At 41.8% G+C, this 24,146-nt stretch overlaps 2 protein-coding genes across 3 annotated transcripts; both read left to right on the top strand.

The window, feature by feature from the left end:
* Positions 1-1,470: 1,470 nt before the first annotated feature.
* ssu72 (SSU72 homolog, RNA polymerase II CTD phosphatase) lies at positions 1,471-15,224 on the top strand. The gene is made up of 5 exons (XM_067415128.1): positions 1,471-1,669; positions 2,645-2,788; positions 10,553-10,692; positions 10,765-10,883; positions 14,850-15,224. Exons 1-5 carry the CDS (start codon positions 1,590-1,592, stop codon positions 14,949-14,951), a joined length of 585 nt encoding a protein of 194 aa, XP_067271229.1. The 5' UTR covers positions 1,471-1,589; the 3' UTR covers positions 14,952-15,224.
* A 3,266-nt stretch (positions 15,225-18,490) lies between these two features.
* Positions 18,491-23,283, top strand: tmem240b (transmembrane protein 240b). 2 transcript variants are annotated; one of them, XM_067415127.1, is made up of 4 exons: positions 18,491-19,134; positions 19,283-19,405; positions 20,974-21,152; positions 22,880-23,283. In XM_067415127.1, exons 2-4 carry the CDS (start codon positions 19,311-19,313, stop codon positions 23,044-23,046), a joined length of 441 nt encoding a protein of 146 aa, XP_067271228.1. In that variant the 5' UTR covers positions 18,491-19,134; positions 19,283-19,310; the 3' UTR covers positions 23,047-23,283. The 2 variants fall into 2 exon arrangements, with proteins under 2 accessions (XP_067271228.1, XP_067271227.1); XM_067415126.1 differs by having other exon boundaries at positions 18,492-19,134; positions 19,299-19,405.
* The last annotated feature ends 863 nt before the right edge of the window (positions 23,284-24,146 follow it).

The raw sequence follows: 24,146 nt of genomic DNA, 5'->3' as shown, positions 1-24,146 counted from the left end.
GAGACAGTTAATATACTAGTGGAAATCAGCCGTAAAGGTTTAGAATGATTTATTTTAAGATTTCTCAAAATGCATTTCTTTATTTAAAATATATCCTCCTGGGACCCAGAAAAAAAAAGTTTTTTGAATTTTCTATTTTTCCATGTCATTGCATAGTTTAGAGCATAAGAAATAAATCATGGACACATTTTGTGTAAAATGATATTGTATTCATATGTTATGATATGTCCTCTATAGTTGACACCAGGAGTTGTTAAAACAATTAAATGAAGTTGCAGGTATATGCAAAAACAACGGGATTCATTTTTAATTTACCAATCATTTTGTAAGTTTCAGGATTTGTTTTAAACAAACTTTGTTTAAAGATAATTATGAATACAATGTATCTATACACTGCATCTAATTTGCATATTTTTGTGTTTTGGTGCAACATGTAATGAAAAAAAGAAGTGTAATATTGGGAGTAATAGTTGGCAACATTTTCATAATTTATGTAATATTTCATATGTAATTTCTTTTCTTATATTTGTTGTGTCTCCAAAATACCTGATGAACATGATTTAACTCCTGGGGTCCTCCACAATGGACATTTATTAAAGGTTAAATAAAATAAAATGTATGAAATCAATGCCCTTTTTTTGTAACAAAAAGTCATATTTTGAAAAGAAACCCCATAACACTTTCCTGAGATGTTGATTTATCACAAACAATTAATCAGATTTAAATTATAATCACAAAATATTATCATATTTTCCTAAGAGTGCTACACATTAATGTCAGCCATTTTAAAGACCAAGATGATGATGATGATGATGATGATGATGATGATGATGATGATGATGATGATGATGATGATGATGTGAAACCGCCACACATTTGGTATCTTTACAGGACATCCTGAATTAAAACTGTGATGTGTATGATGTCACAGGAACTCACTAAAATATAACGTTCACTTATTTGGTTTTAATAATATTCCATCAAATAAAAGGAAAGAATACTATATTATAAATTAAATTTTAATTTGTGCTAAATTCCATATACATAAATGTAAGTACAACCAAACCTTTATTTTTGGTTCTTGAAAAAGAAATGCAGACATATATCAATACTAGCCTTCATTCCCACAATAAGAAAGCAATTAAAACTGTCTCTGTTTGTGAATCCTTTGATATTTTTATATAATGTTAGCCTCCCCCTGGCTGACTGGTTAGTTTTTCTATTTGGATGTTTTGCAGTTCTGACTGTTTATTTGAAGTGCAATAAATAAATAAATAAATAAATAACGTCTACTACAGTGGACAAAGGAGGATACATCTTTGGACATTCATAACTACAGGAGCGATTATAATATAGCCTATATAAATAATAATAAATATGTAGATGCGTGACGTTTTCCGTCATTTTGATTCGCTTCTGTGAGGCCCCGCCCACCCCTCCTCCCCCTATTGTGACGCCTTACTGACAGCTGCGCAGCTCAGCCGCCATTTTGTCCCTATCAGCGGACCCGTGAAGAGCTGTCGAACCGAGCTCTCAAGCCGAAGTGTGTCCCCCACACCCGCTCGACTCTCCCCGGCCTTTAGATAGCGATGCCGGCCCATCCGTTGCGCGTCGCGGTCGTGTGCTCCAGCAACCAGAACCGCAGCATGGAAGCGCACAACATCCTGAGGTAACGACGAGGAAAAGACGAGCCGAACTCGAGCCCGGTTTCTTTTACCCTTCCGTCGTCCTGTCATTTTCAGACGGTCCAAAAGCGGATCGGAATCGAGCCAGGTCGCGAGAAATCACAAGAATGATTGACACGTTTTTTGTTTTTTTTATACGGAAAATAAACGCGTCGAGAAACACGGAAGCAGATCTTCTAAAACGCGTACGATTGAGGGAAAAGTTCTGAAATAAAGTAGTCAGACCAACGAAATTATATAATACTTGTGTTTTTCAACACACAGTATAATAATGGTTTCCTCACAAAAGCGCAGCACCATGGTTTAGTCCATGGTCCTGATCCATAGTCATGTCCTAAATCCAGGTTAGCCAGATAAAATGAGTTTACACTGCAAACATGCTCTTCTTGCTCAGTAATTTTGTCTTGTTTCCAGTCTAAATATCTAAAAAATCTTAAATCAAGATGCATTTACTCGATATGATCTGCCAATGGGGTGAGAAAAATAATTTATTTCTGATTGAAGTCTTGTTTCCAAACAGAAATAAGATTATTTTTCTCACCCCACTGGCAGATCATTTTGCCTGTTTTAAGCAAAAACTCACTACATTTTTATTTTATTTTCAACAAAACAAGAAAAAATATCTTTTGTTGTTTTTACTTATCTAGGAAACGAATCTTGATTGACTTGAATTTTTAGATATTTGGACTGGAAACAAGAAAAAAAAATACTAAATAAGAAGAGCATTTTTTGCAGTGTAGGGTGTTATTCAGGGGCTGGTAGGGTAAACTAGAACTTTTCTTCATACATTTAAGTAATGTACATTAAAAGGTAGGCTGGTCTGATTTGATTAGATTAGTCCTTTGGTAAATTAGTTCTCAGGTGAGGTTATCCAGGTGATGTACCTGATCTCAGGTAAGTCGGGTGTGTGTTTTCCTGATCTGTTGTGTTTTCTCACTGTCTCTTCATTATCTCTGCAGCAAGCGAGGGTTTGAAGTGCGTTCCTTCGGCACAGGAACCCATGTGAAGCTCCCTGGACCCGCTCCGGACAAACCCAACATTTACGACTTCAAAACCACTTACGAGCAGATGTACAACGACTTGGTCCGTAAAGACAAGGAGCTGTATCCCTAAACACACAACAGGATCCCCAAACGCAGACCAATCGATCGGTTTATTGACGAGGCCGGGCCATCATGAACACTGACCGAGCTTAAAATCACCCGAGGCTTGTTCACATCAAGGACGATGATGGAAAAACAAGTCGTTTATATATCGCTAATATAGTATCGTTCTTGTCGTGAACGGCCCTTTATGTTAGGAACTGCATGGTCTCAATCAGGTCTTTTTCTTCTGAACTCCTGTGGTGACGCGATTGGCAGACGCTTTTGTCCAGCATTTGATCAGTTCTAGCTTTCCATGGGAATCAAACACTTTAGGGAACCTAAAATGTACAGTTCATCATTCACTAGTTCCAAAAAAAAAGAAGAATGGTAGTTACTCCCAACATTCTTCCAAATATCTCCATCCAGTAAATGAAGACCCAATGATTATTTCCTTTTGAAGGAGTAGTTCACTTCAGATTAAAATCTCTCCCACACGTCATCAGTTGGAAAGAAATTACGTTTTTGTTGTTGAGAACATTTCCAGGTTTTTTTCTCTGTATTGGGCGCTTCAGTGGGTTAAAGGTCCAGTCTCAAAGAGCTCGACACGTCCCCACACTGCTAAAAATGCTCTTCTTACTCAGTCATTTCGTCTTGTTTCCAGTCTAAATATCTAAAAATTCTTAAATCAAGATTCATTTACTGGATTAGTAATACAACAAGATATTTTTTCTTGTTTTCTGGGGAAAAATATAAAAATGAATTAAGTTTGTTGCTTAAAACAAGTAAAATGATCAGCCAATGGGGCGAGAACAATAATCTTATTTCTGATGGCATTCTTGTTTCTGTCCCAATCAGAAATAAGATTATTGTTCTCACTCCATTGGCTGATCATTTTACTTGTTTTAAGCAACAAACTTATTTCATTTTTATATTTTTCCCCAGAAAACTAGAAAAAATATCATTTTACTTATGTAGCAAATGGATCTTGAGTTGAATGTTTAGATATTTGGATTAGAAACAAGAAACTAATACTAAATGAGAGCGTTTTTCGCAGTGGAATAAGGGTCTTATCTCGGCAAACCATTGGCCATATCCTACACACACACACACACAAAAAATGTTTATACTTTTTAACCACAAATGCTCTGTGATCGTCACGTTGGAAAGTCTCATGATAGGGCGAATAACTCCATCTCATATTCTCCAAAGTCATCCGACATGACCGTTTTTGTGAACGTGTTGGATTTAGTCTTCTCATGTACGCTTTGTAAACACTCGATGGGTGTTTTCGCCTGCGTCACACGTGACCTTTCCAATTGAATTGCGTGGCGCAGAGCAGCACAAGGCAAACATTTGTGGTTAAAAATGATATACATGTTTGTTTTTTTAGAAAACGGTCTGCCGAGATGACTCTTATTCCACATCTGGGGACGTGTCAAACTCTTTGAAGCTGGACCTTTAACCTGTCCCCTATATGGAGACAAACCCTGGAAATGTTTTCCTCAAGCTTATTTTCTTTCCAACTGAAGACGCCTTGGATGATGAGTGGGAAAGGGTAAATAATCAGGAGATTAGTTCTGAAGCGAACTACTCCTTTAAAGGGTCGAATCCTGTTATTAATTCCTCATATCGTTCCAAACTATAGACCGGAAAAAGATCTATTCATGACGCGACTCCATTGTCTTCCGCTGAAGCCTCCGGAGGTCTGAATATGGCGCTGAGATCTTGTGCAGATTTGGGACTGGAGTCTGCGCAGGAAGTAGAGCCGCGATATCAAAAGCTCACACACATTCTCGCAGATGCAGAACTATTTATTGTGTTGGTGTGAAATAAACAGTTATGGAAATTTAGAAATTAAACCTAAATCTCCAATCTTCTGAAAATCCAGAAAAAGTCCTTTAGTACCTCGGGGTCAGCATCACTCAGAGAAGCCGTCAATCATGAGGTCACACGTTTTTATAGCATCAAATAACACTAAAACTAAACTTATTTAGAGGGTTAGTTCACCCAAAAATCAAATTAATGTCATTAATGACTCACCCTAATGTCGTTCCATCAGTGGGTTAATTAGAGTCTCTTGAAGCATCCAAAATACATTTGGGTCCAAAAATAACAAAAACTACGACTTTATTCAGCATTGGCTTCTCTTCCGCGTTTGATTCATGAATTGATTGAATTGATTCATGATTCGGATCGCCAATGTCACGTGATTTTAGCAGTTTGATCCGAATCATGAATCGATTCGCTGACTCATAACCGTTTGAATCTTTATTTGAGGATTGAACACAAACGCGGAAGAGAAGCCAATGCTGAATAAAGTCGTAGTTTTTGTTATTTTTGGACCCAAATGTATTTTGGATGCTTCAAGAGACTCTAATTAACCCACTGATGTCTCATATGGACTACTGTGATGATGTTTTTATTCCCTTTCTGGACATGGACAGTATAGTGTGCATACACTTGCATACGCTCTCGGACTAAATATAAAATATCTTAAACTGTGTGTGAAGATGAACGGAGGTCTTACGGGTGTGGAGCGACATTAGGGAGAGGAGTTAATGACAGACATTTCATTTCTGGGTGAACTAACCCTTTAAGGATTAAAATCGTGATGATATCTGCCTACAATGACAGAAACCAACTAACTGGGACTGGCCACCAGAGGGCGATGGAGGTAAGACCTCTGTTCATCCTCGGATACTAATGAAGATAAAGTCTGAGAGCTCTCTGACCCCTCCATTGATCACTACACAACGACCGCTTTCAAACCCCAGAAAGAAAAAGACAGCTTTAAAGCGTTAGTTCAGCCAGAAATGTAAATAGTGTGATTAATTCCTCCTGTGGTTGGCCAGCCGTCAGACCTCCGCTCATCTTCACACACAGATGAAGATATTAGTGTTGAAATCCGATGGCTCAGAAAGGCCTTCATTGACACCAATGTCATTTCCTCTCTCAAGACCCATAAAGGCACTAAAGACGTCGTTACAAAGCCCATCTCACTACAGCGGCTCCACAATCATTGATGAAGAGGCCAGAATAGAGTTAGTGCGGGAAAAACACTAAATAACGACTTATATAGTGATGGCCGATTTCAGAACAAAGCTTCGAACCGTTATGAGTCAGTGAATCCATTTATGATTCCGAATCATGAATCGATTCACTGACTCATAACGGTTCGAATCATGAATCGATTCACTGACTCATAACGGTTCGAATCATGAATCGATTCACTGACTCATAACGGTTCGAAGCTTTGTCCATTCATTCAGAGTTTCTCAACCAGTGGGTCGTGGATCATTCTATGGGGGGTCACGAGACTTTCTATGCATTCTCCTATTTTCGAATTTCGTATGTTGAATCATTAATGCCGTAACTTTCTAACGCTAATTCTAAACTGTCCTATCACAATACTGTATCGCTCCCGCAAACGGATCTTATTGGACAAGGTCCTACTCTCGTTACGCAAGCGGTTTAGACTGTTGCTTTGGTAACGACAGCGCTCGAGATGCCAGAATTCCTTCTGGATTCAAACCAGACGAGACCATCGGATTTCAACACTAATATCTTCATCTGTGTGTGAAGATGAGCGGAGGTCAGACGGCTGGCCAACCACAGGAGGAATTAATCACACCATTATCATTTACTGGCCGACCCTTTAAAGTAATCGTGAGTGCTTGTTTGCTCAAAAACAAAATGTATCGCTTTTATTTACAAAATATCAATCGCAGACGCGCATCAGAGATTAATATTTTGTAAATAAAGCAGTAAATGAACGCACTCACGTGGAGGTGACACCACTGACGTCACGTGATTACTTTACCGATGTCTTTACTGTCGTTCTCCAGTGGAGGGCCAGAAACCGCTCAGATCTTCATTTGTCTTCTGAAGATGAACGAAGGTCCGACAGGAGTTTACATTTGTGGGTTTACAAATGTAACGCTGTTTACTAACGCTTTAAATCTACCTCGATTAGTGTTTACATGAACGCTGAATAAAGTGATGGGTTGATGCGCACACTTCCCGCTCTACATACTAACCGTCCTCCATTTAGTTGGTGTTAAAAGCAGATTTAAAGCGATAGTTCCCCAAGAATGAGCCGGTGATGTTTATCTGCAGGGCGTCCGAGATGTGTTGTGTTTGTTTCTTCGGTAGAACACAAATGAAGATTTTTAACTCCACCGTTGCTCGTATAATGCGTGTCAATTCTATATGAGTAAAACACACAGACGACCCTGCTGCTCGTGGAGACGACCGCGTTCTGCCAGAAACACAACAGTGTTTGTTATTTAAACCGCGTTTCCATTTCAGATTTGCGCAAGACTAGCGATTATTTTCGAATTGTCGATAAACTACTGCGAAATGACGGTGTAACCGATGTCATGCGACTAAAACATCTTTTTTCATCTGGCGATAATCATTCCAAACGTCTTATCTGTACGGCTAGCGATGAGTATTGTAAGTTGTTCTCGCTGTCATAAAGGAGCGACTCCATCGTCACCCATGGGTTACAGAACCCGTAGCAGTTAGTGTGTTTAAACATTAGCCTATCATCGTGTTTTCATGTGTTGATTGTGAAGCACAGTCTTCTGTGCTCATAGGATCTCCATTGGCTAGTGGATGTTTTAGTGTAGTCTCCAGACTGATATACTTTATTATATTATACTTTTATACTAATATAGAAATATGGAAGTGTGACAGGTGCATTGGCCCTATATACTGTAGTGTACACTTCCCTATACAACATAGCCAATCATTATTAGCAGAAAATACATCATTTTAACAAGAACACATTGTTTTTGTTTACATCTCATTATTACGAGAGTGTTTTTAAAGCGACACATCTCTGTATTACGGCGTTGAGTGGAAAGATTCCCCCGTGGTAGCGATGTGTACCGCACCGGTCACCTGTAAATGAGGAAAATGCCCTTTTTCGAATTGCCTGAATGCGAGCGTAACTTTTTTGCGATTATATTAATGTTTGGGAAATTGACGCGTTTCCGTTGGGCGTATTTTCAAATGGCAGTTTTAATGCGCCAATTAAAGGGTAATGGAAACTAGAGATGGTCTGAGCTTTATCACGAGTGTTTGAGCTCAGAGAGAGTGTTATTCTACAGGTGACGCACTCTTTCACTCGCACACTTTCATACGCACTTTCACACACTCACACTTTTTTTTCGCACGTGCACTTTCACTCGCACGCACGCACACTCTCACACACACTTTCACACTCACTTACACTTTCTCACACACACACTGCCGTTCACAAGAGTTTGATCGGTATGAGTGTGTTCTGCTCATAACTCCAGTAAAGCGGTGTAATATTCCTCCAGTAGATCATCTGTTCTCTGAGTGAATATACAGTAACGTGTGATTTATTCCTGTGCTCATCATCGTCATCACTCCAGTCTTCAGTCACATGATCCTTCTCTAATCACTCACTCATTTATGATTATTATCAGTGTTTTTCAGGATTCTTTGATTAGAAGCTTGCAGTATTCATCTGAAATGGAAATCTTCTGCAGTATTGTACTACTGTTTAAACATGTTGGGTCGGTAAGAGTTTGTTTTTGGGAAAGAACCAAGAAATTAATACATCTATTGATCACAGGACGCAATAAACTGATCAAAAGTGACATTCAATTAATGATGTTTTTTTATTTTTTACTTTTTATTCATCAAAGAATCCTGAAAAACACTGATAATCATACATGTGTGAAGGATCATGTGACTGAAGACTGGAGTAATGATGATAAATTCAGCAATAAATCACACTTTACTGTATATTCACATAGAGAACACACTTGAGGAATACTTTACTGTGTTTGTGTATTTTAATAAACTAAGCTTTAGGAATCATATGATGATCTTTTGAACGGCAGTGTAGATTTAGTCTTTTTGAGGGAAATCTGTCAGTGCCGTAAGAATAGTCTAAGAACACCGGAATATCTTCTGCCGTCTTGAGCCCCTTTATAATGTTTTTAACGTCCCCGAAGTCATCTTTATTTCTATCGCTCTTCTCCAGCGGCGATTGTGTCAGAGCAGCTTCAGTGTTAAACAGGACAATACTGCAGCAGAATTAGATTTGGCTGTACAGTCGTTCTGGAGTAAACAGTGATGTTATCAGCTTATTTTAATTTATCATAGAGAGACAATGTTGGCAGATCAGGATTAGAGTTTATAGAATTAAAGAAGACCTCATTCATTAATGTTATCAGGATATTTAGTTGCACTGCAGTAATGCTCTTCTTCCTCAGTCATTGTGTCTCGTTTCCAGTCTAAATATCTAAATATTCTCAAATCAAGATGCATTTACTAGATCACTGAAACGACTTGAGATATTTGTTCTTATTTACTGGGGAAAAATATCTAAATGAAGTGAGTTAATCTTAAAACAGGCCAAATGATCTGCCAATGGGAGGAGAGAAATAATCTGATTTCTCTTTGGGACGGAAACAAGACTTCAATCAGAAATCAGATTATTTCTCTCCTCCCATTGGCAGATCATTTGGCCTGTTTTAAGATAAACTCACTTCATTATGATATTTTTCCCCAATAAATAAGAACAAATATCTCATGTCGTTTCACTGATCTAGTAAATGCATCTTGATTTGAGAATATTTAGACTAGATAGAAACAAGAAAAAAACACTAAGTAAGAAGAGCATGTTTTTCAGTGTGAATAACTTGGTTTGTAATGTTAGAGCCCGACGCGCTGTTGCTGTTGTTTTGCACTCATGGTCATTGGTCAATGATCAAACATTTGGATTTATTCTTGTGCATAAATAATATAATTCTATGTAAGCAATTCTATATTTGTATAAATAAGTGTTTAATCTGATGTTTAAAATGCGTTTAGATGAGCGACGGCTGCTTTCACTGTCCCACACATTCACCCAATGACATGAGATCCTCCTGTTTTTCAGAGCAGACGTTCAGGTTGGCCAGCAGATGGCGCCAGCGCAGTTTCCTCAGTTTTAACCCTTCGCGTATCAAACCGCTGAGATCACGAGACTCTGGCGATCTGAATCATGAATCGATTCACTGACTCATAACGGTTCGAATCATGAATCGATTCACTGACTCATAACGGTTCGAATCATGAATCGATTCACTGACTCATAACGGTTCGAATCATGAATCGATTCACTGACTAATAACGGTTCGAATCATGAATCGATTCACTGACTCATAACGGTTCGAATCATGAATCGATTCACTGACTCATAACGGTTCGAATCATGAATCGATTCACTGACTCATAACGGTTCGAATCATGAATCGATTCACTGACTCATAACGGTTGGAAGCTTTGTTCTGAAATCGGCCATCACTATACAAGTCGTTATTTAGTGTTTTTTGCGCACTAACTCTATTCTGGCCTCTTCATCAATGATTGTAGAGCCGCTGTAGTGAGATGGGCTTTGTAACGACGTCTTTAGTGCCTTTATGGGTCTTGAGAGAGGAAATGACATTGGTGTCAATGAAGGCCTTTCTGAGCCATCGGATTTCAACACTAATATCTTCATCTGTGTGTGAAGATGAGCGGAGGTCTGACGGCTGGCCAACCACAGGAGGAATTAATCACACACTTTACATTTCTGGCTGAACTAACGCTTTAAGTGTAATTGCTCGGAGAGTCTTGATATTTTCTAATCCTCCAGTTTTTTGTTTTTTTTGGATGGGGGGGGTGGCTTGGGGTTCTTCCCTCTTTATGTGGGTAGAGGAATGTGTAAAAAAAAAAAAAGTTAGTTTGCTGTGTTCCTTGACCGCTGATCCTCCTCAGATACACACAGAACGGCATCTTGCACATGTTGGACCGCAACAAACGCATCAAGACGCGGCCGGAGCGCTTCCAGAGCTGCAAGGACCAGTTCGACCTGGTGATAACCTGTGAGGAGCGCGTGTACGACCAGGTGCTGGAGGGTGAGCATTCAGGCTCGCTGCCTTTGAGCAAAGCTCGCTCTGGAGCTCAGAATAACCCTGTGTCTCTTTCAGACCTGAACTCGCGCGAACAGGAGACCTTTCAGCCGGTGCACGTCATCAACGTGGACATCCAGGACAACCACGAGGAGGCCACGCTGGGAGCCTTCCTCATCTGCGAACTCTGCCAGTGTGTGAGTAGAGCTGACACCATCAACTGATCAATAATACACACACACACACACTTGTTCCCACTGTGCAGGCTGGTGGTGGTGGTGTAATGGTGTGGGGGATGTTTTCTTGGCACACTTTAGGCCCCTTAGTGCCAATTGGGCATCGTTTAAATGCCACGGCCTACCTGAGCATTGTTTCTGACCATGTCCATCCCTTTATGACCACCATGTGCCCATCCTCTGAGGGCTACTTCCAGCAGGATAATGCACCATGTCACAAAGCTCCAATCATTTCAGATTGGTTTCTTGAACATGACAATGAGTTGACTGTACTAAAATGGCCGCCACAGTCCCCAGATCTCAACCCAATAGAGCATCTTTGGGATGTGGTGGAACGGGAGCTTCGTGCCCTGGATGTGCATCCCACAAATCTCCATCAACTGCAAGATGCTCTCCTATCAATATGGGCCGACATTTCTAAAGAATGCTTTCAGCAGCTTGTTGATCAATGCCACGGAGAATTAAGGCAGTTCTGAAGGAGAAAGGGTCAAACACAGTATTAGTGTGTGTTCCTAATAATCCTTTAGGTGTGTATATGGCTATTTTAATCAGCAGAGGTAAGATGACCTGAGGTTAGTCAAAAATCACTATGGTACCAAACAGAGATGAAGTACCAAACTCCTCCACGTGTTCCCTATTTAAATACAGTTACACGAATAGCTGAACGATCAAGAATGAGGACAAAATAAAACGTGGCGCGTTTCTAATCGGATTAAAAAGGAGAACTATAATGTACGTCGGATTAGCACTTCTGAGAGTACTTCGGCTCGGCGCAGTAAAAAGTCCCGGCCGGAACACCTTCCCTCACACCTCCCTATTGACAGAAATGAGAGAGTGAGGGGGAGATGTGAGGGAAGATGTTCCGGCCGGGACTTTTTACTGCGCCGAGCCGAAGTACTCTCAGAAGTGCTAATCCTCCGTACATTATAGTTCTCCTTTTTAATCCGATTAGAAACGCGCCACGTTTTATTTTGTCACCATACTTGATCGTTCAACTACTCGTGTAACTGTATTTAAATAGGGGAAACGTGGAGGTGTTTGGCACTTCTAACTTGATCTCTGTTTGGTACCATAGTGAATGAACTGGGCTTAGTGGGCTAAGCTAAATGCTATCAGATCGTCACCGCGTGTCAGAGAGATTAAGAGCACACACTGAGACGAGAGAGGTGTGTGTCAACTCGTTTAAGTTAAGGGAATAACAGTTTAATATGAAAAAGCGGTGAAGTAACCCTTTAATGACAGAATTTACATTTTTGGATGAACTAACCCTTTATTAATCTATAATAGTATCTCCTTGATGCTAATATAACAGCTATTTAAACTGTCAATAAACGGCAGATGTTAAATTATGGTTTATGTGAGATGGTTTGATTAGCAGTCAGTACATTTGGGTGGGAGTTTCATGAAGAATAAAGTCTCATGATGACCCTGTGTGTAACATTTACATTTAATCATTTAGCAGACGCTTTTATCCAAAGCGATTAACAAAAAGGGGAGAGCCATAGAAGCAACGAAACAAACTCGGCCAACAACCTGTAAGAGCTGTAAGACGTCTCAGTGAGCCCTTAAAGACCGAGAACATTATTGGGGCGCCTGACGTGCCTCTACTCTTCTTTTTCTTGAAGAGTGCTATATATCATTTTAAACGGGAGAACCTGAAGCCTCCATCTAGCTCATTTAATGTCCCAGTTTTTACATTTCTTCTTTCTTAGAATGGATTCAATTAATATAATTTCAAGAAAAACGGCAGCAAAAATGTGATGTTTTTACTGTGAACTCAAACACAACTTCATGAAGTTTGGATTTTTTCCTTTAGAGAGTTAGACTTGGTTGTTTTACACTTCCAGATCAATTTTTTGTCTACATGTAACAATCCCTCAGCATGTTATGTAAGGGCTAATGTCCACCCAGCTGGCTGTTATCTCAGAATAAACCCCTCCAGAGCGATCAGGACCCCGAGGCGAAGCGGAGCGTCACTCTGAAGGGGTTTATTCTGAGATAACAACCGGCTGGGTGGACATTATCCCGCTTATTACACGCCTACTAGTCTCAAATAAATCAGACACTAAATATTGTCTTGAGATTAAATATTTTATTAGCTCTTCCGCAAAGCTTCCGCGAAGAAGAACAGTTCTGTACTGCTTTAAGCCTTTATCTATCGCTGCTAAATGTTGGGAATGAATGCTGAAAGGGTTAGTTCAGCCAAAGATGAACCCAAGCCTATGATTTACTCACCCTCAGGTCATTATAGGTGTTTATGACATTCTTCTGTCAGACAAATACAATCAGAGTTATATTTAAAAAGTCCAGGCTAACGTTAATCCCAGCAGTAGTTGGAGCTGTTTCTGAAGTCCATTAAATGCAGCTGTCCGTCAAATAACGTGCTCCACTCGACTCCGATGGGTTAATAGAGCCTTCTGATTCCAATCGATGCGTTTGTGTCAGAAAAATATCCATATTTAAAACGTTATAAAGGAAACCCGCCTTGAAGTCTTCCATTGTAACCCACGGCTGTTTAAGCCACAAGATGGCGCCAGCGTTAAGCACAGAAGTAGAACCGGTCACGATAACTCGCAGTACCCGGATGAGCGGTGTGTGTTATCTGGAAATAACACACCGCTGGAATGAGCGATTGACCAATCAGAGTCAAGTATTTCACAGAGCCGTGTAATAAAGCCATTTATTATAACATTATTCTTGGCGTTTCTAGGTTGTTGAGTGAAAACGGGTGTATTTTATTTGCGGACAGTGTCCTAAAAAGTTCAAGTAGTAAAGTGAATAGAAGGATTGTTATATAATAATAACACTATAAACAAGCATTTTTCTTCAGAGAAATATATTATCAGTTAACTTCAAAAATTAAAGCAAACAATACAAGTTGTGACCAACAAACATAACTGAGGCTACGTTTAATGATAAAATCATTAGTTTGGCTCATGGGGGCCGTCCCACGTGTGTTTCCTGGACATATACTGATGCCTCATCCACGCTGACTACGGAGCCTCTGAAGGATCAATCGTGAGATGTGTTACACATGTGGAAGCGGGAGAGTCTCCTCCTCACGGTGCGGTTTACAGCACACAGGCTGGATTAGCAGTTTAAAACTTAATAAACATTTTAGAACAAACGTTATTTTTAGCCGCGGGCGGCTGGGTTGATCAAACTACACCATTTTTCAAATTTTTTTTACAAACAAGTAATTTGATATTTAAAGGTCCCGTTCTTCGCGTGTTTTCGAAGCTTTGATTATGTTTTCAGTGTGCAATATAACATGAGTTCGTGTGTCGCGTGTAAAACACAGTATTTTTCACACCGTTGTCTTATCTGTACAGCGCTGTTTCCTCTGTCCTACAAACGGCCTGATGATTTCCTTGTTCTCTGAAGTCCCTCCTTCAGAAACACGTAACGAGTTCTGATTGGGCCAGCGCTTCCCGTGTTGTGATTGGACAGCAGCTTAGCGCACTTTGCCCAGAAAGGTCCCGCCTCTTATCATAACGGGGCGATGCAAGCGCTGAATGCGCTCTTCTCCACGCGGGAGAGCAACGAGACCACGCCCCCTATGTTGCGTGTTCTTGTGGGCGGAGCCAACAAACGTTTCTAGTGACGTCATCACAGCAGGAAGTGCAGCGCTGTCGTCCAAACCGGCCGCTCGCTGTCGGCTTTGAAAGGGAACTTCTGTTAAATGAAATATCTGGCTTGGCATTGAACTTTGAGCTTTATAATTTTACAGGTATTATTTATGCTCTAACAGCAACATTACACACTGACTAAAGTCTGAAAGATGGAATCGCGAACAACGGGACCCTAAAGTGCCGGTCTTTATTGGTCAGGGTCAGCTGGAAGAGATGTGTCTTAAGAAGTTTTTTGAAAATGGCTTCATGAAGTGTGTGCTCGTGGAGTGTGTTCTGATCCGTGTTCCTCTCCCAGATCCAGCACACTGACGACATGGAGAATGAGATGGACGAGCTTCTGCAGGAGTTTGAGGACAAAAGCCACCGGCCGTTCCTCCACACGGTCTGCTTCTACTGACCCGCACTCATCCGGCCCGCAGTCTCGCTCTCATTCTGTTTACTGTCAACACAAACCTCAGATGGGACGCCGGCCCTCCGTAAGACACGGACATTCAGAGCGGAGGACACTCTCTCGGAGCGGATCGCTGAGCTCTCGGCCCACTGACCCGTCTGTGATCAAACCCTCGAGGGTTCGCTCGCGGGCGAAGGGTCTGTTGCTACCATATCTGATCACGGTTATAAAGATGTTTATTTAGAGGATGTGATATTTAAAGGGTTAGTTCAGCCAGAAATTAAACATCATTAACTCCTCCCCCTAATGTCGCTCCACACCCGTAAGACCTCCGTTCATCTTCACACACAGTTTAAGATATTTTATATTTAGTCCGAGAGCGTATGCAAGTGTATGCACACTATACTGTCCATGTCCAGAAAGGGAATAAAAACATCATCACAGTAGTCCATATGAGACATCAGTGGGTTAATTAGAGTCTCTTGAAGCATCCAAAATACATTTGGGTCCAAAAATAACAAAAACTACGACTTTATTCAGCATTGGCTTCACAATATGCAATTGAATTGAATCAGCATATTGATTCATTGATCGATTCGCTGACTCATAACCGTTTGAATCTTTATTTGAGGATTGAACACAAACGCGGAAGAGAAGCCAATGCTGAATAAAGTCGTAGTTTTTGTTATTTTTGGACCCAAATGTATTTTGGATGCTTCAAGAGACTCTAATTAACCCACTGATGTCTCATATGGACTACTGTGATGATGTTTTTATTCCCTTTCTGGACATGGACAGTATAGTGTGCATACACTTGCATACGCTCTCGGACTAAATATAAAATATCTTAAACTGTGTGTGAAGATGAGTGGAGGTCTTACGGGTGTGGAGTTAATGATGTTTAATTTCTGGCTGAACTAACCCTTTAATAACTGGCAGACGGGATGTGATATCTTGAGTTTCTCATGAATTTATTTCATCGTTATTTAAACATGGGATTTGATACCTATTGAGGATATTTTGTTTTTGTTTTCCTTTAATTTTGTAAATTGTACCTGAAGCAGCCCAGAGTGCCTGAAATTATTCTTGTAAATATTGCGCTATAAATGAGTGAATGAATGAATGAATAAAGCGTCGATGAATCTCAGTGAACGTGTTTCTCTTGCATATTCTCTGTACAGAATTATTACACATTCATACACCATAATAATTCCTCGGCATGGCATTATGGTAAAATCTCACGCATACGTTTTGAATAAGAGCGCTTCTCAATAGTTCAAAATAGAGGAACGATACTTGTTATTAATTTGAGAGTGTATTTTTTTCCAGCTGATGAGCGATTAAAAACATTGACAGCCAATCAGAGCTCGAGAATTTAACGCGGCAGACGACAACTGTAACGCGCGCTTATAATAAAAACGTTATTGTGAGTTGGTGTGGACGCTAATATAGGTGTTTGAACGGGCATTAAATGTTCAAAAACCATGGCAATACATTAAAAACTAAGGTTCAAAAGCCGCTCTGAACAGCGAGAACGATTACTAAAGTTTGAATAATCGCACTAACGCGATAGTTCACGATATTTGTTCATTTTTTTAGATTTTTTTTCCAGCTGATGAGCAATAAAAACGTTGACAGCCAATCAAAGCTCGAGAATTTAACACGGTAGATGATAACTGCAACGCGCGCTTTATTATAAATAAAAACGTTATCGCGTCCTTTGGTGTGGGCGCTAATAGTTGTTGTTTGTGTGAACAGGCAATAAATGTTGGCATGGCAATACATAAAAACATCTACATTTGCAAAAGATGCACGCTGAACAACGAGAACGATTACTAAAGTTTGAATAATAGCGCTAACTCTCAATAGTTCACAATAGAGGTAGAGGAATGATATTTGTTTTAAATTTCAGATATTTTTTTCCAGCCAATCAGAGCTCAAGAATTATAATAAACAAAAATAATGTGTGTTGGTGTGGACGCTAATATAGTTGTTTGTGTAAACTGGCATTAAATGTTCAAAAACCATATGGCAATACATCATAAAAGGTTCAAGCCGCTCTGAACAGCGAGAACATTTATTAAAGTTTGAATAATCGCGATAACTCTCAATAGTTCACAATAAGCTGAGGAGCGATAAAAACATTTACGGGTCAGTCCACGAAATCGGTGCCTTTTCAACTTTGAAAAATTTAAATATAAAATAAGTTTAATCTATGTTTTAAAAATATGCATGAAAAGAAGACTGCTTACAATAACAAGAAGTTCTATTGTGCCATCTCAGGCTATGATTATTATTTCTGACTCTACCTACCGCATGTTTTGATATTTTCAGACACAAGCGTTTCTATATACAAGTTTTAATTTGAACTATGTTATAGTTTTACCTTATTTGAGCAGTATTTTAGTCCCTCTTCAGTTCAATTGTTTCAATTTTTGGATATATATTTTTTTAATCTTATTTTTGTCATTCAGATGACGAAGAATTTACAAATTTAAGAGGATGATCACATGCCGATTAGGAAAAACATATATTTTTACAAGAGAGATATTAAAAGAAGGGCTTTGTCCAAAATACAATTGATAGGTTTACAATGGAAACACTTGGAAGGCCATTTCAAATATAATTGTAATATTTTTTTGTGAACAGGTTTGACAAATTCAAGCTAATTTGCTAATTGCTAGCTAACAGTCAATACCACAAAAGCTTGTAGATATTGATTTCATTAAGTTAAATAAATAATTTTAATTTAGGCTATACTTTAAAATTGGTAACAGTTTTGACATTGCATGACGTCCGCACCTCAGTCGATTCTCATAAACCATCAACAATAAAAGATTATAGCAGAGAACGAACCCCTGTTTGAGTGTTAGCTGTTGGAGTAATGATGAGAGATGAGGATATGAAGAAGTGTCACTGGAATCTACCATTATTTTACAGGGGTTTTGGTGAGGGTAACAGGAATGACATGGAATCAAGAGACACCGATAAAATGATTTATATGTATACTTATGCCCAAACACTGCTTAACAATGAAAATATACTTATAGCTTATTTTTATTACTTAAATTAATATTTAATTGACTTTTATTTAACGTAATAAATAAAATAAAAATGTTTAAATCACAAATGTATGTGTTGGTATATTAATTCTATATCTGATTATTTCTAAAGGCGCCGATTTCGTGGAATGACCCTTACAGCCAATCAGAGCTCGAGAATTTAACGCAGTACACGACAAAACTGCAGCGCGCGCTTAAATAATAAATACAAATTATTGTGTGTCGGTGTGGACGCTAATATAGTTGTTGTTTGTGTGAACAGAGGCAATAAATGTTCAAAAACATTGAAAACCCCCAGAGGTATCGATCTATGTGCAAAAGCTGCGCTCGACCACGAAAACTATTACTAAAGTTTGAATAATCGCGCTAACTCGCAATAGTTCACCAAAGAGGTAAAGGAACAATATTTGTTATTAATTTCAGAGTGATTAGCTGTTATTATTTTTTCCAGCTGAGCAGCGATAAAAACAGCCAATCAGAGCTCGAGAATTTAACGCGGTAGACGATCAAAACTGCAGCGCGCGCTTAAATAATAAATAAAAATAACGTGATCGCGTGCGTTGGTGTTGACGCTAATATAGTTGTTATTTGTGAGAACAGGCATGTTCAAAAACCATTGAAAACCCCCAAAGGTTATCTCTCTCCATGTGCAGAAGCCGCGCTGTGTGGTATTACGCGTGTGTCTGTTATTCCAGATGAGCGTGACGCAGGAGCTCCTCATTAAGCTAATGGACTGATCTGAGATCTGATACAGTCAAACTCCAGCAGATCACTTACACTTCAGATCCGATCGACGCGCCTCACGCTCGCACGAACGCGACGCGACGCGACGCTCGCGGACATGTTGTAGAAGCGCGAGCCGCAGGTGAGACATCTGATGATCCGCGCGCGAGGAGGAGGAGGATGAAGATGAGGAGGATGATGATGAAGATGCTGCAATGATCTCTGAGGAGGGTTCGCTGTGGAGATGCTGGGCAAATGATAGCGCGATCTGTGTTGTTGTTGTTGTTGTTTGTGGACTGTGTGATGATGATGATGATGTGCTGTGATGAAGATGTGATGAAGAGGATGCTCGCGCTGTGTGGATGAAGATGATGTTTATGGTGGCTGGAGCGGTTCTGGTGCTGGTAAGAAGATCTGTGTGAAGATTCTGCTGAGGAATTGCATAACTCTCTCTCTGGCTGCAGCTGAACTTTATTGCTAATTGTGTGGGTTTTCTGTGGAGAAACATGTTGAAATGCATTTTAAACGCTGATCGCTGGGAAATGGCAGTAGTTTTGATGTTTTCCAGGCCGTCGTGTGTATGTCCGACATGAACGCGCTGCTGGACCGATTTCACAACTTCATCCTACCGCGCATGCGCGGACCCGAGCGCGTGTGTCACTGCACCTGTGGCAGGTACGTTTATTTTTATTCACTTACTAGACACACCCATAGCCGAATAGCTACACCTGAGGGGAATGCAGCTTTAGCCCGTTATTATTTAAATATTTCTGGTTTGCAAACGGAATCCGCACAAGGGTGAAAAAGTTCACGCAGATTTCGCTAATGTTGGTCACGTTCATTAGTCATTAAATAAAAAATAAAGAGTAATTGGGGCTTTTTTTCTCACAATTGCGTGACATAAAGTCATAATTCTGAGATATAAACGCACAATTGTGTGATATAAAGTCACAATTCTGAGATATAAACTCACAATTGCGTGATATAAAGTCATAATTCTGAGATATAAAGTCACAATTGCGTGATATAAAGTCACAATTCTGTGATATAAAGTCACAATTGTGTGATATAAAGTCACAATTGCGTGGTATAAAGTCATAATTCTGAGATATAAACTCACAATTGCGTGATATAAAGTCACAATTGCATGATATAAAGTCACAATTGCGTGATATAAAGTCATAATTCTGAAATATAAACTCACAATTGCGTGATATAAAGTCACGATTCTGAGATATAAACTCTGAATCTGCACCTTCGGGAGTTTCGCGTGAGGGTGAAAAAGTTCCCTCAGATTTCGCTAATGTTGGTCACGCTAATTAGTTTGCGCGAAAGCTGCTTAAAAATCGACCTGTGAGCAGCGCTTCATACATTGCTACGGTGTTGATTAATAAATATTTTCTGCCTGTGAAATTTCACTGAAATGCATGGAAGACTGTTTCCGGCACTAAATAAAATAAAACGAGTAATTGCGTGATATAAAGTCACAATTCTGAGATAAAAAGTTCCAATTACTCTTTTTATTTCTTTTTTAATTTAGTGCCGGAAACGGGCTTCCATAGAAATATCTTTAATGTGATCGCACTTTTATGCTTAGGTCTATTTTTCGTAACAGCACAGATGTTAAAGTTCAATAACACTGCCATTTAACTACACTTTTGCGTGCGTATGACGCAAATTTCGTCATCAGAAGACTACACACCTACTGAACGCATAGCGTCGGATTTTCGTAACCGCGCAGGTTGCACATGAGCATTTGGGTTCGTCTAACATTACTAACATACTTCTTGTTTCAGAACGTTCCCTTAACGGTCGGCTACCCAAGAACAAAACATTCAGAGAACATTCAGGAATAACGTTTGATAACTTGTTAGGAGCATTGGCGAACTGTTCTCATAATTTAGTTAGCTGGGAAACCCTGAGGAATCTCAGTCTGGTCTGTAGTTTTCCAGTGGTGTGGGTTAGCGTTAGCATTAGCGGGGAGGTTACCTGAGCCCGCTTTAGTGTGCTGGGAAAGAAGCCAGTAACGGCTTGTTGAACATCAGACATCTGACCTACAACCCCATGAATCCAGGTCGCGTTTCACCCCAAAAAGACAAAGGCAGTGACGGGACTGGGTTAGTGAAAGAGTGCGCGTCGTCTAATGGGATAGTTCCTGTAATACGGCAGGATATTGTTAAATGTAAGTGAAACAGAACAGAACCTGTGTTTGTCTCTGAGGCGATGTTCTGCTCATCCCACAGGCATCATGTGGAGCATGTGATCCCGTACGAGGGCTCGTCGGCGGGCAGCAGCGTCAGCAAGCAGGAGCTGGACCTGGTGCTGGGTCTCCTGATGGGCTTCTGCATCAGCTGGCTCCTGCTGTGGCTGGACGGGGCGCTTCACTGTGCCCTGCGCTTCTGGAGGTCCAGCCGAGCCTACGGTGAGCGGCTACACTTACTGACGCTACACTCCGGCTCGCTGTCGGCTACTGACGCTACGCTACGGCTCACTGCACTTACTGACGCTACGCTCCGGCTCGCTGTCGGTTACTGATGCTACGCTACGGCTCACTGATGGCTACTGACGCTACGCTCCGGCTCGCTGACGGCTACTGACGCTACGCTCCGGCTCGCTGACGGCTACAGACGCTACGCTACGCTCCGGCTCGCTGACGGCTACAGATGCTATGCTACGCTATGGCTCGCTGACGGCTACTGATGCTATGCTCCGGCTCGCTGGCGGCTACTGACGCTACGCTTCGGCTCGCTGGCGGCTACAGACGCTACGCTACGCTCCGGCTCGCTGACGGCTACTGACGCTATGCTCCGACTCACTGGCGGCTACAGACGCTACACTCCAGCTCACTGACGGCTACAGACGCTGCGCTCCGGCTCGCTGAGGGCTACTGACGCTACGCTCCAGCTCGCTGCCGGCTACTGACGCTAGCGCCGCTGACTGACGCTACGCTCCGGCTCACTGACGGCTACAGACGCCAGGCTCCGGCTCGCTGACGGCTACTGACTTTAGGCTCCGGCTCGCTGACGGCTACTGACTTTAGGCTCCGGCTCGCTGACGGCTACTGACTTTACGCTCCGGCTCGCTGACGGCTACTGACTTTACGCTCCGGCTCGCTGACGGCTACTGACTTTACACTCCGGATCGCTGACGGCTACAGACGCCAGGCTCCGGCTCGCTGACGGCTACTGACTTTACACTCCGGCTCGCTGACGGCTACTGACTTTACACTCCGGCTCGCTGACGGCTATTGACTTTAGGCTCCGGCTCGCTGACGGCTACTGACTTTACGCTCCGGCTCGCTGACGGCTACTGACTTTACGCTCCGGATCGCTGACGGCTACAGACGCCAGGCTCCGGCTCGCTGACGGCTACTGACTTTACACTCCGGCTCGCTGACGGCTACTGACTTTACGCTCCGGGTCGCTGACGGCTACAGACGCTACGCTCCGGCTCGCTGACGGCTACTGACTTTACCCTCCGGCTAGCTGACGGCTACAGACGCTACGCTCCGGCTCGCTGACGGCTACTGACTTTATCCTCCGGCTCGCTGACGGCTACTGACTTTACGCTCCGGGTCGCTGACGGCTACAGACGCTACGCTCCGGCTCGCTGACGGCTACTGACTTTACCCTCCGGCTAGCTGACGGCTACAGACGCTACGCTCCGGCTCGCTGCTGGCTACTGATGCTACGCTCTGGCTCGCTGACAGCTACAGACGCTTGGCTCCGGCTCGTTGACGGCTACTGACGCTACGCTCCGGCTCGCTGACGGCTACAGACGCTAGCGGCGCTGACTGACGCTACAGTCCGGCTCGCTGACGGCTACTGACGCTACGCTCCGGCTCGCTGACGGCTACAGACGCTAGCGGCGCTGACTGACGCTACACTCCGGCTCGCTGACGGCTACTGACGCTACGCTCCGGCTCGCTGACGGCTACAGGCGCTAGCGGCGCTGACTGACGCTACACTCCGGCTCGCTGACGGCTACTGACACTACGCTCCGGCTCGCTGACGGCTACAGACGCTAGCGGTGCTGACTGACGCTACACTCCGGCTCGCTGACGGCTACTGACGCTACGCTCCGGCTCGCTGACGGCTACAGACGCTAGCGGCGCTGACTGACGCTACGCTCCGGCTCTGTGTGTTTCAGGTGCAGACGGTGAGCTGTGGCACTCGTGGCGGTGGGTGTCGCGTGTGTGTAGCCTGAGGGAGCTGCGCAGACGCCTGCAGCCGCGCCGGAGCACAGAGGACGCCGCGAATAACACGGTGAAGCAGAAGCTGTTCCACAACGGGCACCCGAGCCCGCGCAGACTCTGATGAGCGCAGACTCTGATGGACTGAGCTCAGGCTCCGCTGCTTGCTGTGTGTTTTTCACGGGTTTTGTGAGTGTTAGTTTTGTAGGGGTCTTCACATGACAGGGTTTGCATTTTTTAGACCAATCTTTGTGTACCGGGTAACGGTGTCTGTTTTAGAAACAGGGCATGCTGGGTAATGTTTGGACACACGGGAGGCGTCTGAGGATCTGCTGCTGTGTTCGGTGTTCGTGTGATATTAAAGTGATGATGAACCGTTTGATGAGCACATCACGGTTTATTCTTCATGAGACTAACTTCATACATCTGTGTTTGTAGTTTTCTTAAAATGAGACGCAATAGTGTTGTTTACTCTGTTTGATTATTATAATTAAATTACATTCTTGTTTAATAAAGTCACTCTGATGTCATTTAAATATCATAAATGTCAGCCAGTTTCACCATGACAACACCTCAGATATGAAAGTATAAAATGAATCAACATTTAAGTTGAGATGTTTGTATGGATATACATAATATATTGTACATTTAAACACACACACTCTCTTTCTCTCTCTCTCTCTCTCTCTCTCTCTCTCTCTCTCTCTCTCTCTCTCTCTCTCTCTCTCTCTCTCTCTCTCTCACACACACACACACACACACACACACACACACACACACACACACACACAGCCCCTAAACCTACCCATCACAGGAAACATTCTGCATTTTTACTTTCTCATAAAAACTCCTCCTGTGTGATTTATAAGCCTTTTGTAAAGTGGGGCCATGGGTAATGTCCTCATATTTCACCCTCTCCTGTAATACCTGTGTCATACCCATGGCATTATACACATTTGTGTCCTCATATGCCACAAAAAGATGAACACACACACACACACACACACACACTCTCTTACACACTCGCTCTCTCTCACACACACACACACACACACACACTCTCTCTCACACACACACACACACACTGATCATAATGTGAATGAGCAGATAAGATGTTTCTGTAATTGAACAATAAATACAGAAGATAACAGTGTTTACAGATATTATTTATTTTAAACGGAATTTTATTTATTTATTTTTTACCGCAGACCATTTCAGAAAGTT

Source organism: Pseudorasbora parva, chromosome 14 (genome assembly GCF_024679245.1).
Source record: "Pseudorasbora parva isolate DD20220531a chromosome 14, ASM2467924v1, whole genome shotgun sequence".
NCBI classification, from domain to species: domain Eukaryota; kingdom Metazoa; phylum Chordata; class Actinopteri; order Cypriniformes; family Gobionidae; genus Pseudorasbora; species Pseudorasbora parva.
The sequence above is the reverse complement of the archived record's forward strand: the minus strand, read 5'-3'. Positions and strand labels throughout refer to the sequence as shown.